This window comes from Heliangelus exortis, chromosome 6, assembly GCF_036169615.1.
Source record: "Heliangelus exortis chromosome 6, bHelExo1.hap1, whole genome shotgun sequence".
Lineage (NCBI taxonomy): Eukaryota > Metazoa > Chordata > Aves > Apodiformes > Trochilidae > Heliangelus > Heliangelus exortis.
This window is the reverse complement of record NC_092427.1, coordinates 19490768-19509207: the sequence shown is the minus strand read 5'-3', so window position 1 is coordinate 19509207 and position 18440 is coordinate 19490768. Positions and strand designations below refer to the sequence as shown.

The 18440-nt window shown below is 39.3% G+C and overlaps 1 protein-coding gene across 5 annotated transcripts in view; it reads right to left on the bottom strand.

Annotated features, from left to right (window-relative positions):
• Positions 1-18440, bottom strand: part of PARD3B (par-3 family cell polarity regulator beta) — a 375207-nt gene that overhangs the window by 43109 nt on the left and 313658 nt on the right. For 4 of the 5 annotated variants that reach the window (XM_071747007.1, XM_071747008.1, XM_071747010.1 and 1 more), the window contains one exon: positions 9710-9845. The exons of the other annotated variant lie outside the window; for it this stretch is intronic. In XM_071747007.1, coding sequence (XP_071603108.1) covers positions 9710-9845 — 136 coding nt within the window. The remainder of the gene's footprint in view (positions 1-9709; positions 9846-18440) is intronic. 5 annotated transcript variants of the gene reach the window in all.

Below are 18440 nucleotides of genomic sequence, written 5' to 3'. Positions count from 1 at the left end.
CCAAAAACCTCCCAAACCTGGATTAATACTGAACAAACAACATCAGCACAAGCAGGCTTAGAGAGAGGAATTGCTTTCCATATGCTATGGCATCAGGTTCCTCTAGATCTTCATTACCAGTCTGTAAATGTTACAGACAGTTTCTCCTGCTTGCAATTGCTCTTGGGTAGTGACCTTCTTCACTTGCTGATACCAATTTAGCAGTTGGTACAGTTTCTCTTTCATTTGGTACTGTCTGTTGTCTGCTGGTACCAGATGGATACCAGATGGTAACTGTGGGCACTGTTCCTTCGAGGTCCAGTCCCAAAAATCACTGCCTATAGGGTCAGTCTTGTCAGTTGACTCCTAAATGGCACTCCAAAGCAGCATTCTGAAAACCCTCAATATCCATTCCTTACACCTAATGACCTCAAAAAAATGTTGCAGACATACTCTCCTTTCGCCAAGAGCACATCTGCAGGAAAAATACAACCTTGCAGATGCTCCAAGCCATCAAACTCATTCCTTGCTAATGGCAGCTCCAGAAGCCACCACCTCAACTCTAAAAGTCAGCACTGAATGTGGAGTGTTATCAATACCTTCTTTTCTGTGGTAGCTCTGCAACGTAGTAGTTCAGAGAGATTTCAAGGCATTTTTCAAACAGTACTTTCAGCAGTGAAGTGGAAAAAGGAAACAAAAAGCTTAAGTGCCTTTGAAAGGCAGTACAGATACCTGAGGGCCAAATGTAAAGCATGGAGGGAAAGCTAGGAGAGAGAAAGTGATGGAAGAAATCTGTTTTAATTTTGTGATCAGTCTTACAAAACGTTGACCTAGATGTTAAACTGCAGTTCCCTCCTGTATTATTCCGTAAGACTGCTTTTGTTTCTAAGAAAGGAAAAAAAGTTGTTTTAGGACAACATGGGAGCATTTTGGTAAATTCTCTGTACGTGCTATCGCAGAAAGCAGTCTACAGAAAAATACAGCTGACATCACAGCATGTTCCCCACCCCTTTTCTGGCTTCGTGGAGAAGTTATGATAAACAGGTTATGTGTTCCCTAAGGTTACCATGGAAACGCATTCTTTTCAGACCATCATTTGCAAATGTAAAATTTGCATTAAAATGTGATGGAATTTGATTTTGTGCGTGTGTGTGTGTGAAACTCAAGAAGGGTCATGCTAGCACCCAGTATAGCTATTATTTCAAACCTAGGAACACAAGCTTCAGAGAGAGCTCTATTAATGCGTGTAAACACCCCAGTGACCATCTTCCTCGCAAATTAACAGAAATAATTAGCTTCAAATGCAAATGTAAATGTTAATACTGATCCACTGGTGGATACCACTGGATAGTATTTTACAAAATTCCCCTATAATCATTCCACATGAGACACTGAATTTCAAATGTCAGAATGACTTTGTTTTGATGACTACAGACCAGGGATGGAAGGCATGGGTACATATTCCAGAGTTAAATTCTTATCTTATTTTGAAGAATTATTAGCAAAGTAAAAAGTACAGACTATAAGTCAATATAATCATGCTTACTGCAATGCAAGAAACTTTGGGATCTCCTCAGAATCCAAATTTGTTCCCTTTGAGTCATATAGTAACTTCAGAGTCCTAATTGCACTCTAGGTGTCTGCTACTCTTGACTTTTCTTAGAATTCCTGATGGAGTAAAGTCCAGGCCTTCCCTGGGTCCATGTTCCACTGCTATTATCTGTTGCTGTGAGAAGCACTGGTCTTCCTAACACAGAAGTGCATTATTTGCAATAGTAATTTTGACAATCATTACTTCCAGTGCATCAAGAAAATACACAAATGGACTAAATTCAGAAAAATCTTAGAATCAGCCAATAGAGTAGATTTTGAAAGAGACACTAGTATTCGTTCTTGGTCAGTTGTATGTATTCACAACATACATGCTGAATTTAATAGACTACTTTATGAAATCTATGCTATCCTGGGACACCAGACTATGCACGTGTCATCTGCCTAGAACAGCAGTCAGCCCTTGGAGGCAGCAGGGCCAGAACTCGTATTTCTGCTTAGGAGCCATTCCAATATCACCTGAACTACAGCAGACTCAAATCTCCTATCCTACAGGATCTATGACATCCAGTTCAGCTGGAACAGTTCTACTTAATACCGGGCAACATGACACTTAACACAGCAGCCAGGGTATTTGATGAGGAAAAAGCAGCAAAAACACTGACAGCAAAATTTGTTGCTAATGTTTTCCTATTGTTAAGAAATACAGTTGCACAGCAAGTGTCTCAAAAATACTAAAAAAACCCCAAAAAACAAAAACCAAAAAACATCTCCCAAAAGAAAAAACAAAAAAACCCCAACCAAACAAACCTAAGCCTTTATATTAGATTTCACAGTGCCAGTATTTTATAGACGCCCTTATGCTTTAGGAAATTCCAGCGTACAAATTCAATTTACTAAAATGTTCTTGTCTGAACATTAAAGAAGGTTTAAAAAACCAAATACAACAAAAAAGAAGTTGATTACAAACCTTTACAGAACTTCTCAAAATGCAGCATATTCAATAGAAGAGATGTGTTTCAGTAAGATCCCATGTAGAGCAAGAAAGAAGGCACTAGTGCTTGTTTTTTCCTTGGAATATTTAAAGAACTCCAAATGTTCTTTCATAGCAAGAGTTGAGGTTGAAAGTTGACAGAAAAGGCAAACTCATGTACCACACCAGCCTTTCAGGGTTAAATGGAGTTCTCTTTTTCCATATTTTGTACTTTATTTTAATGCAATCTTTATATTAGATTAGCATCTGCACTACAGACCTTAGACTGGGAACTAATAAAGTTATCTGCCCAATCTCTCCATGTCTGAGTCAGTGCCTTTCTTCTTCATTTGAAATAATTATAACTGTGTTGCCTGTCTGCTGAGAAAAATAGAGTCTTTCTATATTCATAGATAACTGCTTATACCCAGCACCTAGAGATACATTCTAATTACTTTTCACACCTTGGCTGTGAAGAATTCTTGAACTTTTTAGTGCTTTGAACTGCAAGATGACAATGCAGCCAGAGCACTGACACCCTGAATGCTGAAACTGCCCCAAGGATGAAATTCTAAGCAGTTCTGCTACAGCATTTTGCAGTGTGGAAATCTAACAAACCTAAAGAAGACACAAGGCCTTCAACTTATCTCTTGTGCTGCAATAAGAACTGTTGCACAGATACAAAATAAAACAAATCAATCCAGAATTTAAAAGTAACCAAAAGTCCACTATTTCAGTTGGCTTCTGTCACACAGTTTAACAAATAAAAGACTCTCTTAACAGCCTCAATGATACATTTGTATTGTTTAACCCAGCTTCTTTCAAGCTCGACCCTGGTCTGCAAATCCTGGGCAACTGCTGCTGTTTGCCTCACTGAGGGCATTCTGCTTTTCAACTATGTTAAATGGACTAATTTTGCAGTCCTGTGTCAAAACTGCTGTCTTAGTGGGATGTCATCCCTAGCAGGCAGAGCCAGACAGTGTCCAGCGTGTTTAGGAAACAGGGTGCTGTCTAGGACAAGAGTAGCTAGGAAAGTCTTTGAATTGCCAGTATTTTTTAGGGAAGAGATTTTATTATTTTTTTTTTTAATCAGCAACATGCTGAACAAGAACACAACAAAAGGAGATTAAGCTGTGAGAATTCAAACAGAAATCAACTGCACCAGATATTTGGTAGTAAAGGCAGAAGCTTGTGGCTAAGAAGGAGTCAAGTTTGAGGCCTGATAATGGGCCTGATCTAATAAATATCTGAGCACACGCCTGACTTCAGCCATGAACTTCAATGGCATTACAGACTTGTCTTGTGATTAAAAAATGAGCATTGCTGTAACTGGGTCCCCTTTTGAGAAGCTGAACCAGGCCTCCTGAGGAACAGGAGATAAATTTTAAAAGAAAATCTACGTTTTACCCCCATTGTAGTCAGACCCATATGCAGCTGTATTTGATTCTATGGTATGTGGGGCACTGATTTGCTGGAGTCTAAGACCAAGCTGTGATGGAGAAGTGGAGAACTACCTATCACTGAGGGTAAGTGGTATGGATCACATCCCCACGTGATGCTGGCCTGAGATGGGACAGCATGTGCACACATGCTCAGGGAAAGTGCTCACACAGTCACCAGCCCATGGAGTGATCCACAAGTAGACAAAAATCTGCTGAAGCCTATAGTGTCAGAAGCATGCAGAAACCAAAGCAAATCACAGAGACCCTATTATTCAGAACTACAGTGAAGCCAGATTACATCCTAGCTCTGAAAAGGCTGTTTCTGTGCCCACTCAACTGTGCCTCAAGGGATAAAATCTGCAAAGCTGTGTGCACAAATGTATTAACTTTTCAACATACTATATAGCAAAAATTACCTGTTCACAAACTCCCTTCATCAATACCGGCTAAAGCTTTATTTCTTGCCTCCCTAAACATACTGGAAAACTGAGAAAAATAAAGGCAACAGCAAAGCTCTATACTACATCCAGGTGACCTAAGGCAGCTGTCATCATCTCTGTGATGCACCAACCCAGTTCTCTGAGCAACATCAGAAGAACCTCTCCTGTCTGCGAGGGACATGACCACTCACATGTGTTGCACTAGAACCTCTCAGTGCTACAAGCCTGCAAGGATGCCCACAGCCTGGCACTACTCCATGCTTCTGCTTGATTTCCTTCAAGTACTTGCATGAAGTAAAAGAAATGGTTAGCATTTGTCCTCCTGAGAATCACTCCCCTGTGTTGAAATAGAACTTAGCATCTGTGTAACAAGGTACCTTGTGGAACAGATGGCATGATGTATTTCTGGAATTCACATAATATTATAGGGTATAAACTTTATCAGTGTGCTTTGATAGGACGATGCATGGCACCAGCACTGTTTCCCTTGGTAAATAAGTGTTCCTACATAGTGTTAGCATGAAAACATGAGCATTTGAGAATCCCCTCTGGTTCAGATATCTATGCAAAATTCAACCTTTGTGTAAGTAGGAATGACTCCAAGCAAATTATAAGAGTCACTCTTATTACTAGTATTAATGGAACTGGATTTGGCTCTCCTTGCATATGCCATTTGGAATAGTTTATTTTTCACATGAGGTTTGGCAGGGATTTCTCCAAAGTAATTTTTCCTCAAACCTACCCCAAAAACCAGCCTGGAAATTCCAAAATCTCTCCAATTAGTTTGAACAGCTCTTCAGTATACACCCCAATCTGACACCTTCACTATAGAGAGATAAGTAGTGACTATGAACAGTTCTTGATTGTTAAGTTAATCATACATCCTAATAAAATATTTTACATAGTCTTCTAATTAATATTTTAATAACATATACAAAAACACTTCAGATCCATGATTTTCAAAGCAGCTAAGTAAGTCACTGGTTTGGTGGGTTTTGTGGGTTTTTTTGGTTTTTTTAAATTCTGTTATTATTCTGTTTTGAATTCTATGTTTTCTGCTAATGGTCTGTGGGCTCAGAAAGTCTGGAATTCACAGCAGTTTCTGCTATATGGTTACACATAGTACATGTAATTGTCAGCTTCTCCCATTGCGCGAGAAGGCAGGAATGTTGTTATTCTACAAGTTGGAATTTTGGTTTTTAACCATGGTCCAACACAAACGTCTGAGCATTTTGGGAACCCGACTTATTTGAAGCGCGACAACCTGAACCTGGACTTGATTGGTCAAGAAAACCAGAAACAGTTCCCTATTCCTCCTGAAGTGAGCATAGAGCCTTTGATACACTATGGAAAAATAATGCAGTTCTTAATGCTCCTTTTTTTGTTCTGGTTGATTTCTAGGCTTGGATTTCTGCCAGGCACACAATAAAGTACTTGGCGTTTAGCACAGACAGGCATGATTCTTCTTTCATACTCTCAACTGGGAAATTACAAAACTTAGTACTTTACAGATTTGTTTCAATCAGAATACTCACAGCTAGTATCTAGAGACAAGTTTTCTTATACCTTCAGGTTACTTAACAGCTTGCAAATCTTTCTTGAAAATAAGAAAATGGCTTTTAGTAACACTTGACATAAGGTTTGGCACAGTGAAGTTGATGTGGTCACCAAGAGGTAAAGGACTATTTGCAATATGTTACATGCACTCCTTGAATATACATTACAAAAGGTAAAGTCTCATGGATTTACTGCCACCCTGAAGGAAAGAATTGATGTTCTAAGTAACTGGATTTGTACAAAGTCTGCAAAACAATCCAAGTTAATCTTCAAATAGATGATTATTTCATTATTTAAACACCGCCAGATCCAAGTGCAGATGCAAACTTCAAGGCTTTGTCTTGACAGATCCTTCTTTATTTCTCATTATCTGCTATTAACCTGGGACTCACAAGCACTGAAAAGCAGTGCCCCATGGAAAATCCCTCTAAGTTTTTGCAGCTTATTGCTTAGATAGTTCTCTCAGGTCCTGACTGATACTGCAGTAAATGATAACCCAACATAAACATATTATGCCTCTTTCTCTAGACCTGGATTAGGTTTTGTCACGGTATCTTATTTAGGGTATTCTTACATTCCACTGACAACAGGCATTAATTTTCTTAGACAATATTTATATTTATCAACTTTTGTTACTTTGCTAAGGTTTACCCTATAGAATTTGGCTTAATATTTATCCCAGTTGTAAACTGGAAAGGGATCTGGTGGGGAGGATTCTGGATTATTCACAACTCAACAGCAAACCAAAGCACAAACAAACTGCAGAAGAATTTTAAAAGATCTGGCTCTATAGAACAGACAATGCCATATACATATATCTGCTTATGGAGACACACTAAATTTAATTATTCAGTTACTTGCAAAAAGAACAGACTGTGGAGAAGGAAGAACCAGGGAGCAAAAATTCATCCAGCAGCAGATGAGAAAAACAGAGGAGAATTGGAAAATGGATGCAGGGGGAAGGAATAAATGATGAGAGAATAGCAGGCCTATTTAAAATGAATATTTGACCTTATTTTTAAAACATTTATGGATCCCAATTGCCTGTCATGAGATCATTTTTCTTTACAATGCTAGCTTTTAAGCTGGCTGTGCACTTTAACTTGATTTATCCCACTTAAAAAAAAAAAAAAGATTGTTAGAAATACCCCTTCTATTAGAAATTCTGTCCCACTACAGTGTCAGCTAAAGGCCACTTATCAATGTCAGCTTTATCAGATAGAAATTTTCCTCATGAGTTGTCAGACATTTTTTAGAGGACAAGACCCAGGATCCATTTCTGAGGCTGTTGATTTGCAGCAGGATACTGTCTTCTCAAATTATCCTGTTATTTTCCAACTTATCTGCATGTTTCATGAGATGATGGAAAATGATAACAACAGCTGCTGTATATTAGGTAGACATCTTATAGGAAAGCTGGCTTAGGTAAAGCAGATGACTGATGGAAACATAGAACTAATTGAGTATTAAAAATATATAGGGAGACAAAGCATCCCCTTTCCAGCTGCAGCTTTACTGGCGCCATAACCTCTTGTGCGAAGGAAGAAAACTTACACCAGGTTTTCTTTCATTCTCCTCAGCGAGCTGTCAGCTCTAAAAGAAAGAAATCCTGAAGACAAGAGTAAGTTTCTATTTATTTATAATTATGCAATTAGTCATCAGCATGTCTCTTCACCAACGAGTAAAGGTGAAAAAAGTCAGCTGTTGTTCAACCTTCTTATCACTGCTGAGGATCAGCAGCCTGAGGTATGAAAGACTCCAGTTCTTATAAAGTATCTTGAGGACTCTCCTGGTAGAATGCTTTGAGACATTTGATTTCTTCTTAGTATCTTGATTCAGGGTTTTTTTTGTTGTTGTTGTTTTGGTTTGGTTTTTTTCTTTTTTTCTGCCTGGATGGATTGATATAACATGTACTTTAGGGGTGAAACCACATGTCAGAATAGGAATTTCAGCCAGGAGTCAAAAAAGAGCAAGCTGGGGCCACAGTATTTTCCAGACTTAAAGACAGTGCCCATGAAAGCAATGGTGGGTGGAGCAATAGATGATGTAGTTGCAGTGAAGAGACCAGAAGTCTTTGAAATTTGTAAATCATTCCAACAACAGGAAGTGTTGCAGCAGCAAACCTGAGATTATTAAAGCCCTCCTTTTTGACTAAATGGCCATTCCTCACAACAAAAACAGTTAAAAATAATTTGCATTGGAAAGAAAAAGAAACAACTGGTGCCACTATTATTAATCAATTCAAGACTGAGGTACTTAAAGCTCCCTTTCAGGTGCTCTGATTAAGTACAACTTGCCTCACAGTAAAAGCAAAGCTTGGGAAATCACTAATCTTTGGGCATTATACCTAGTGGAAAAGGCTTAAAAAGGATTACCTAGAAGAAACCTTTGTGAATTTTAGAAAACTACACTGGACCATAAACCCCAGCATCCTCTAATAATTAGTAAAGCTTTATCAGTTTCAGGTAAGAAGTAGAAACCTACAGACTGCTGCAGGTGTACCACAGGCTCTGTGTGGAGCCTCTGTCAGGACACTTAACATGACATACAAAAGCTATTCTGAAGAAGAATGGCAGTTACACTGATTCCCAAATTTGGGTCACAAAATTTAAGGCAGCAGATTAAAGTTAGCTGTTCTAAGGAAAGTATTTTTTTTTTGTAACTGTTTCAGTGTAATATATACAACATTTTTTGGGTTAATGAACAAATATATATGATAATTTATATGAAAGCACCCCTTTTAACTCTGTCTCCCTGTGATTGCAATAAAGTCTAGTCTTGCACAGGAATTTTTTGGTCAACAACCACAAACATTTAAGATTTCACTTCAACACTGGTAGTTTAAAGGACATTAAATCAGCAATGTTAGTTCAAACTTCAGGGGTATTTAGAGTCTTAAGAGTTTAACCTAATTCTGCCTCTTTTCAAAATGAAATTTCAAATTTAGCATAAACTGCATCTTAACAAAATTACATTTTTGAATGCCAGTTGCTTGTAACTACTTTTAAAGAGGCAGAGCTCACCTCTGAAACCTGCTCAGGTGGAGCTTTTGAGTGCCACCACAGTTGGGATCCCATAGACTGTAGTGGAATGATTTATTCAATGCATTCAAAAATCAATCAATCAATCAATTCAATCTCTGGTTCCACCATAGGTTACACAGTGGGGCAGATAATACACCTCCAGGTTGTGTGACTAGATGTAAGAGAGGGAATACAGCATGTCTGTTACAGTTTTATAGTGCTGGTAGAATATTTTAGGATTCTTTGATAGGAGGAGGGCAAATTATTCCATTACTGAATTTATAAAACTTACTGAGGATGTATCGTGGCCAGACTGTTACTGACCAGTGCAGAAGGAAGGGCAGGAGCAGACATGCCTCTATTTCCTCCTTCTCACTTTGCTCCTAAGCACTCTAAGGCTCTGCTCTTCTAATGCTCTTGTTAAAATCCAAGGAATCACTGGATGAATTGCTGGATAAATCCTGTTGAGAAGCCTCAGTGCAACCACATGTAACAAAGTTTGGCAATGACTGCGTCTCTTGGGCTTCAAGAGAGGAAAACTGGGCCTAAATTAAACACTGTGTACAGACAAGTTATTTTTAGCCAAGTTTTGATGCAATTAATGTTTCTTTTTTCATGGGCTGGCATTAAGGATTTTTACATTTCTACGAACCCCTGAAATTCATGTTAAGCCGATAGAGGATTTCTGGAAAACACAAACAAATCAACACTTTCTGCTAACTGTGCATCATATTGTGGACCTACCCAATGCTGCTCATAGTCAGATGGCTGTGTTCTTCCTTCATCATCCTCATAGACAGGTAAGCCTTCTCTCCTGGCCTGATGATACTCCTTCCGTAACTTCTGGATACGATCAGCATTCCTGGCACCTGTGCAGCCACTGAGAAAAATAAAAAATGTTAAATATAACTTACATGTACACACATAACTAATGCCCAGTAGGTACCCATGAGCATACACACACACAAGTGCCACACCTGAGACAAATGGATTATAATTCTCCTGACTTGCATAGTGCCCACTGACCACATCACACTTATTTTTGCTTTCTCATATTAACAAAGCCACTAAGTGCGAACTTGAGCTCCATTTTTAAAAAATGCTGTCCCTGTCCAAAGAAGTTAACAATTCCAGTACAAAAGACAACAGATGGATGCAGACAGGTGGGGGAGCACACAAGGAAACTTTTAACATTCCTATGAGTAGCTATAAATGGCTATCATATTTTAATAATAATGATGATCATGATAGCTGCCAGAAAATGTTTTCTTTTGCTCCCACGCTAAATGTGAAATTTCCGTAAAATTACATTTGTTCAAGGTAAAAAATAGATTATATTCACATAGAAGCACAGTTTTCTTTCATAAAAACCCAAAACTTTCAATTATACAGAGAACTAAACCATCAGCCATGAAAATACAAGGGAGGCAAGAGGGATAGGAAGCACACTACTACATCTTCACACCAGTTTGAAACTGGCAATTGAACAGTAATACATCAAGTAATTCACAAAGACTCATTTGTATACTGAACTGCATACACTGCAAATAGCCATGGTAAAACTGGTGAGGTTACCTAGTTTGTCAAGTCTAACAGATGTATATTTTGACCCTGGTGAGTTTTCCAAAACCTTACAGCTGGACTTCTACAACTATAGAAGCCCAAGCATATCTGAAAAGATTAAAAGAAAATAATCCTGAAAATGCCTAAGAATTAAAAAAAATATATAGTCACAATGTAAATGAATACATTAAAAGTTTCCTAAAGCTATTTCCAGTCTTGCTTTAGTCAGCACAAGGGTGAATACTGTCTGTATAGCTCAGTAGCATTTATTGGCATTCACAGGGATTGTAGAATTTATTTCAGGCTGCTCCTAAAATCATCTGAGTTGCTATTGCAGCACATCATCATATATTCTCTTAATCTGCAACCTTAATTCTGCCTCACCACAAGGGACTCCAAAGATACAGTTATCCACGTGACCACAGATTCTGTGGAGCATTTTGTCAAACTGTACTCCACTATGAGTGTGCCAGAATCTAGGGAAAGCTTTTATAGACTTTGCATAGCAAACTGAATTTGGAAAGTGCATACAGAAGACTGGACACACATCTATCAGTTCATTACTAAGTAGGTTCTAGTATCTAATAGCAATCTAGACCGGCTGGAAATTAATTACCAATGAAAGAAAATTCTACGCAGGGTGCAAATGCAACAGAATATGGAGCCAGGATTGGAAAGGTTTACTTGCAGTGTTGGTATGTTTCCATGAAAAATTACTTAAATTACTTCCCTTCCCTAGATACTAAGTCATTCAGCTCCCCCCTGCTCGGCAAAGTCCCAGAGGTTTTGAGCTTATCTGGCTGACTTACCAAACTCTTCCAGAGCATGTGAAATTTTACTCATGATGTGCCAGACAGAGCAGAAAACTTGCTCAACCACTGCAGACTCATGAGGAAAAAGAAGAGTATATACCCTTAGCCCCACGACTTTTGCCACAGATAAAGGGTTCTTTTCCTTGCACGAATTCTTGTCAGTGGAGAACCATTTCCAGTTTGCAAAACATAGAAGCTGGGGACTGTCTAATTGGGACTATCACTTAAAACAGTGAAGCTTGGTCCACAGCTCCTGAGCAGTACAATACCTGTGAAATTGCCTGACTTTACTCGTGAATACAGATAAAGCATGTAATTAGGGCTGCTAACATACAGATAAGGCCTAAAATCTTGTACTTCTTGCTTTGCCAACATTATCACCCAAAGCAGCACCAGCTAAGAGAGGGAAATGCTGAAATACAGGAATCTGGTTGAGCTTTATTTCAGCTGATCTGACTCCCTGCAGCTCTCTGCAAACTGTATTAGCACCTACCACCAGTGGCCCAATGGCCACAAACCCACTTTCTACCACCAGGTATGTTGGCTAAAGAGGTGATCTGCAAATGCCATAAAGGGTTTTTTTTTCACCTCTTTTAAAATGAAATCTGAGATATATATTGTAAGAGGTAGTAATAGCAGCCTGTGCTCCACTTACTACAGATCTCCATTAGGTGAACTTCCTTCTGCTTAAACCCACCTGGCCAGCAAGTGGAAGCTGGTGCTGAAAAGATCAAGCTAGTAGTATATATTAATAAAAACTGGACCCTGACAGTTTCTAATTTGGCAAACCCCTGTCACACTGTGCTTAAATACAAACACTAAGCATGAGAATGAAGAGAAACGTTTGAATGAGAAACAGCAGCACATGGAAAGTTATTAATCTGAGTTAGTGTGAAAACACAAACAATCTCTGGAAACAAGCACCTCCAGGATTGTCTGTGCTCCTCTCCTGTGGGGTCTCTGCTTACTGACAGTGGGACTGAGTTCACATCACAGCATTTCTCCTCAGCAGGGCCATTTGTCTGGGCCATTCCAGCAGACAACTTATTTTCATTAATCTTAGGTGATCCTATCCTTTGAACATCAGATCTAACAAGTCTGGTCAAAAATAGCCAGTGGGTTCAAAATTTGTTATTAAAGGGGAGAACAAACTTAGAATACAGTTGGCCAGTACATCAATCTCATTAATTTAAGAAACAGCTGTTTGAGTTTTTGGTTGGGTTTTTTTTTGCCCTAAGTCTTTACTAAACTCCATGTCCAGTTTCTCAGACATATTTTCCCCTACCCAACCATTATTTAAAACTTTCTTAGGAGGGTTCAGGTTCTATCTCTGTATCAACTGCTTCCGAATCGATCTCCTTACATGCAGAAAAATTTTAGGAAATCATTCTGACACCAGTCACAGAACAGTCTTATCATAACAATGGGTAAGTCCACGGTTTTAAACGGGATGGCTAATACTTGGTTGCACAGGGAACCAAGTCAGGGAAAGGAGTTGTCTACAAAACTGTAGGTGTGATGAGAACTTTAATATTTGTATTTCCTCAAGGAAGAAGTGCTACATCAAAAGGAAAGCTACTCTAAATGAAATCTGCCTGCTTGATAAAGCACTTCAGTAAGTCTTCTTAAAATAAATTGACATGGATTGGATTATTGGTTTTAGATTTCTTCTGTAAGTTCCTTTTCATATAAATACTCATGCATCTGAAACATTTGAACTGGTATTAAGCCACTGTTTTCCTGTCTGACAACTGCTATCTGATCAAACCTTTATTTTTTTAATTATGTATTTACAGACAGATGGCAGAATAATTTACAGCGCATTTATGCTCTTCTCTGCCAGGTTTGGAAAATTGTGGGTTTTGATTTTTTTTTTTTAATATATTGCTGTATCAGTTGTTTTTTATTTTAAAAATTTTTTATTAGGGATGACCTCATTCTCTTTGAATTCGAGGCTTCAGTTTCCTTGGGGTAAACTAATAGATTATGCATGCAATATTTGCACAGTGCTGACTGAATTAATCTGGAGAGTTTGAATGTGGCTCATATTCCACATAGTTGTCAGGAGCCAACTTTAAATTTAGAACTGTTTCATGAGCATTGCACATGGCATCACATGCACCTCACACTACTCAGGAGCGGGTAAAAGTTTCAAGGTGTCGCGGTTTAGCAGTGTGGGTGGACCCAAACCAGTGGACAGAACTATTCTTTTACCTCCTCCACCCTCCCAAAGGGAAGGTAGAAGGAGAATAAAGACTAGAGACTTAGAAATTAAAAAAAAAAAAAAAAAAAAAATTGGAAGCAGATTAACTAGAGCAGGGAAGACGCAATAACATATGGGGTAATGAACAAAAATACAGATGTATACAAATATACACACACAACCCGATGTCGATACCGGCAGGGTGCCTGAGGGTCCCTTGGGGGGGCTCCACGGCTCTTCCCAGCACCCAATGGATGTGGATTCTGCAGAGCAGGTGGGGAGCTGGGGGTAAAGGAGAGCAGGGGAACAGCAGAACAGAAAGAGAGGAGGGGCTGGGGTCTGCAGGAGCTTTATGGAGTATGGGCAGGGAGGGGGAGGGAACAGACCCCGATGTGTTTCCCCCCTCTCAGGGTCTGAAAGCCCTCCTGCTTTAGCTCCTCAAAATATGACCCCCCAGCTCTAGGTGACTGATGTAACCCATGGTGCTGGGGCTGCACTACCGAGCAGATAAAGAACTGCCCAAAATCAGAGTCTCCTACCCTGTGGCTGTGTCTGTGAGAGGAACCGTGCCACTGCTCTGACTCTACCTGTGAGAGGACCTGCAACAAAACACCCACTCAACCGAGTTGCAATAGGCATCCCAAAACAAAAAGGATACTATTTGGTACAGTCTTAGTTTAAAACTCTCTCTGGCATTATGCTAAATATGACTGAGGAGCAGGTCCAAAGGAGGGCAACTAGGCTGGTGAAGGGACTCGACAACAGATCCTATGAGGAGAGGCTGAGGGAGCTGGGGGTGTTCAGCCTGGAGAAGAGGAGGCTCAGAGGAGACCTCATCACTCTCTACAACTCCCTGAAAGGAGGTTGGAGCCAGGGGAGGGGTTGGTCTCTTTTCCCAGGCAACTCTCAGCAAGACAAGAGGGCACGGTCTCAAGTTGTGCCAGGGGAGGTTTAGGTTGGACATTAGAAAGAATTTCTTTACTGAGAGGGTGATCAACCACTGGAATGGGCTGCCCCAGGAAGTGGTGGATTCTCCATCCCTGGAGATATTTAAAAAGAGACTGGATGTGGCACTCAGTGCCATGGGCTGGGAACTGCAGCGATAGTGGATCAAGGGTTGGACTTGATGATCTCTGAGGCCCCTTCCAACCCAGCCAAGTCTATGATTCTATGATTTCATGCCATCTCTGAAGAGACAGGTGAACAAGCGCCATAGCAATAACATTATATACCAAATATGACAAGATTTTTTTTTTCAACAAATCAAAACATCTTAATATTTAACTATATGGCTCAGGTTTTGCACAATAAAATCTCTGTTCTTCCTCTGAGTTTCTAATCTGGATTTCAGTTCTTTGGGTTAAAAATGTAATTTTTTAAATTAATGACTTCTTACTGCAGCTCTCTGGATAACACAAAATTATAAACAAGAGCTCCACATACAGAGTAAGATGAACCACTTTACATTTAAAGAGGCAATAAATATTTTGTTTCCAGTAGTTTTCCTAAACACATTAATATTGCACAGAGCTTTTTTGCCAGCAATTTCTTGCAAATGCTGACTTCACCCAGCAGACTCTCAACCACTAAAGAAACAATCAGTTGTTCCAAGTTAAAAAAAAATTAATTAACATATGTGTCCAAGGCAAAATGTGACCCACACACTCAAAAAAAAAATGGACAATCTTTTGCTCACAGTTTGCAATAAAATAAATCTGATTTTATATACTGAAAGAAACACTGTGGTCTGCAAAAATGCACAGTATAAGGGAATCTAACTGAGCATCTAAGAGTATCTTCCAATTAGGATAAAACTTTCATTTTGAAGTTATAACAAATAAATATTTGAGTACATTACTCTTTCAGTTCCCCTCCTTGTTCTTCCAGCCTGACGCATTACATTGGTTATGAAGATTTTCCTGCAACCTCAAGAATAAGGAATAATGAAAAGGATGGTGGGAAGAGATAAAATAAATTATAAACCCATAATTCTACAATATTTTTGTTTTTATACTTGCCAAACACCAAGGGAAAGAGAGTTAAGGAAGAAATGAACATTTGTTATTTTCATATAAATGACATATGTATAAATAAATGACATTGCAATGAAAGACTGGACAGAAACATTGTGTTGACACCACTGACACTGCCTTGCAGGCTCAGGGAGCAGTTTTGATGTTCTTCCAGAGACAGGCTGAGCTTTGGCTATGCACACCCTATGCTGAGGACCCAACTTCAGAACGATGCCTTTCTCACTACTGGATCCATGTAAATGGTTTTAAAGGTCTCCACAGCACTTGCTTTCTTGCTCTGGGCAGGAATATATATCCTACGTATACACAGTCTTTATCAGTGGAGATGGGCCCCATGTCATCGTTTGAAAAGGAGGAATGAAAAGAAGGAGGGCTTTGGGACTCTGAGAGGAGTGGAATTCAAAGGAATTAAAAAATTCCTTCCCCTTTCCTACTAAGCTCTATAGGCTGGGAAAGTCAGCAGCTCTTTCCTCTTTTCTTTCCACTTCCTGCTGGCTGGGCTGCTCTCCTTTACCACCAGTTTGTCCTATGCTTGTCAGAGCCCGTATCTATCAGGCTGCTCAGTCTCCAACTGAAAATCTCCAGTCTTTAGCCCCCTTTTATCTTCCCTTCGTGGAGGGGGAATATAGAGGAAGCCTGTCCTTAGGTTTGTGGTCTGCCCAAACTGCTCAGCCGTGACACCCCAGTAGGACACTTGCTTTGAAAACTTGCACACAGTGATTAGGAGGAAGAATTTGAGCCCAGTTCCATTTACACAGGACTATCTTGAGAGGATCTGTACAGGTGGCATTATGCTAAATATGACTGAGGAGGTCCAAAGGAGGGCAACTAGGCTGGTGAAGTGACTCGAGCACAGATCCTATGAGGAGAGGCTGAGGGAGCTCAGCCTCTGACGAGGCTGAGTCTCTGACGAGACGGGAGAAGCATTAGATGGATGTTTCTCAGTAATGTACACAAACACATTTCAACTCAAGATTCATAAATAAACTTCAGAAAACCAAACTAAAGTGAACCAAACTATTCTCACTTACTTGAGTTTATTTGGACTTGTATACTGAAGTCCTTGAGTCTTATTTTGCTTTACAACATTTTACAACTTAATAACTGTGTTTCAGTAGAACATATGCTGTCACCTTTTAATTCTCCAGACTCCTGTAAGAGCAGTACAACCACTTCTGTCCAAAAGGTCAAAGAGTCCTAGGGCAGCACATGACTACCATTTGTCTGGATGTAAATTGAATCCTACTGATCCTGTAACATCACTACTGACCTCTTGACATTAAGAGCTTCGTGGAAAGAAAGAAGATGATATTCTTTGGTTCCTACAGACTCATTAGGAATAAATAAAGCGAGCCTTGCATGATATGAATTAACAGTGAAATTAACTTTTTCTTTTGCAAAACAGCTCATAATATGTTTACAGAAGCTTGAAAAGGATGATTTGAAGACTGAGACCAACAGATTTTTAACACTTTCAGTTTTTCCAAACTGTTTTCAAAATATCTCTCGGTAGCTTAAAACAAAGTATCCTTTTATGTTTCACTCTTTTCACATGACACAAAACACCTTTTCCAGGTTTTTATGGCAGATGGCCTAGACATTCAGATGTGCATCAATCCAGGCCACTTCTCATCTCTATTACTCTCCTTTATACCTTCTAGTTGACTGCAGCTGCCCAGAAATAATAGAAGGTATAGCCTGATTTGTTGCTTTACAGGAACAAAATTGGCACACTGAGCTTGAACTTCCCTGTAGCAGCAGATACTATATGTGCTTCTCTAGCAGAAGCAGGTTATTTGCAATCAAATAGGAAGGAAACAAAAAAAGGGGGCATTTTATTGTTTATAGCCAGCTTGTCATCTTCGCTTCAAACAAAGACATTTTTCCCATTTTTTTTTTTTTCTGCTTGATGTATTGTGCCTCGTCAAGAAAGGCAATCACCAGATTTGAGTAATAATAAAAAAATAACCAGTGTTACAGCTCAGGCTGGTTAATGGCAATGTCTTTTCCTGGCCTGTGACCAATTTACTGCCGTCTTGTTGATGAGAGATGTGCACGTGTCTCTGAAGGACTAGGAAAGAAGGGAGATTAAGGACTCGGCTGCTGACAACCAAACTCTCTATGAACAATACACAATGAAAATAATGACAAACAGATTTTCCTGGTATTTTCAGTAACCTCTAGACAATGCAACAGTTTCTGGTTTCCTCACTAAAGATTATATCAGTTATGCCTTTTATCCATCATGCACTAGTCACATGTGAGGCACAACTGAGTGCCTTCTCTCCAAGGTAATTTTTTCTTGATTTACACGGCAAAAGTACTTAAATTGCCTTTTTTTGGCACTTTGTATTACAACATGGCTTGGGAGGGGATATGTTACTTCACTGTAAAGCAGCTAGTACATTTACAACAGATAAGTCACATCAATACAAAGCAGATTTCCAGCCCTACCAACTCCATTTATAGCAGCTTTAACAATTCAACAAAGCAAATCCTGAATGCTAAACTATTGTGTGGAAATGTAGCTCTGGTTCTTAATGGCTACCATACCTGCCTGCAACTGGCAGCTGGGTTTTTTTCACTTGCTGACTATTTTTGCACTACAGTTTATTAAACTTCTTGCTAAAGCTGAGATAATAAGTACTTTACAGACTTCCAATGAATTCACCATTCAGGAGTCCCTCAGGAATTCCCTTTAGCACACACAAAGCAAAGGCAGGAGGGAGAGAGATGGTTCAGTACAGACTTAATTTCTGCAGTCCCTTGTTAAGGGAATAGTCAAGAATCCTGAATTTGCTCTCAGTGGAAGCTGCTGCCTATGTTCTAAAACATATTTTGTTGAAAACTATGAAACCTGGAGT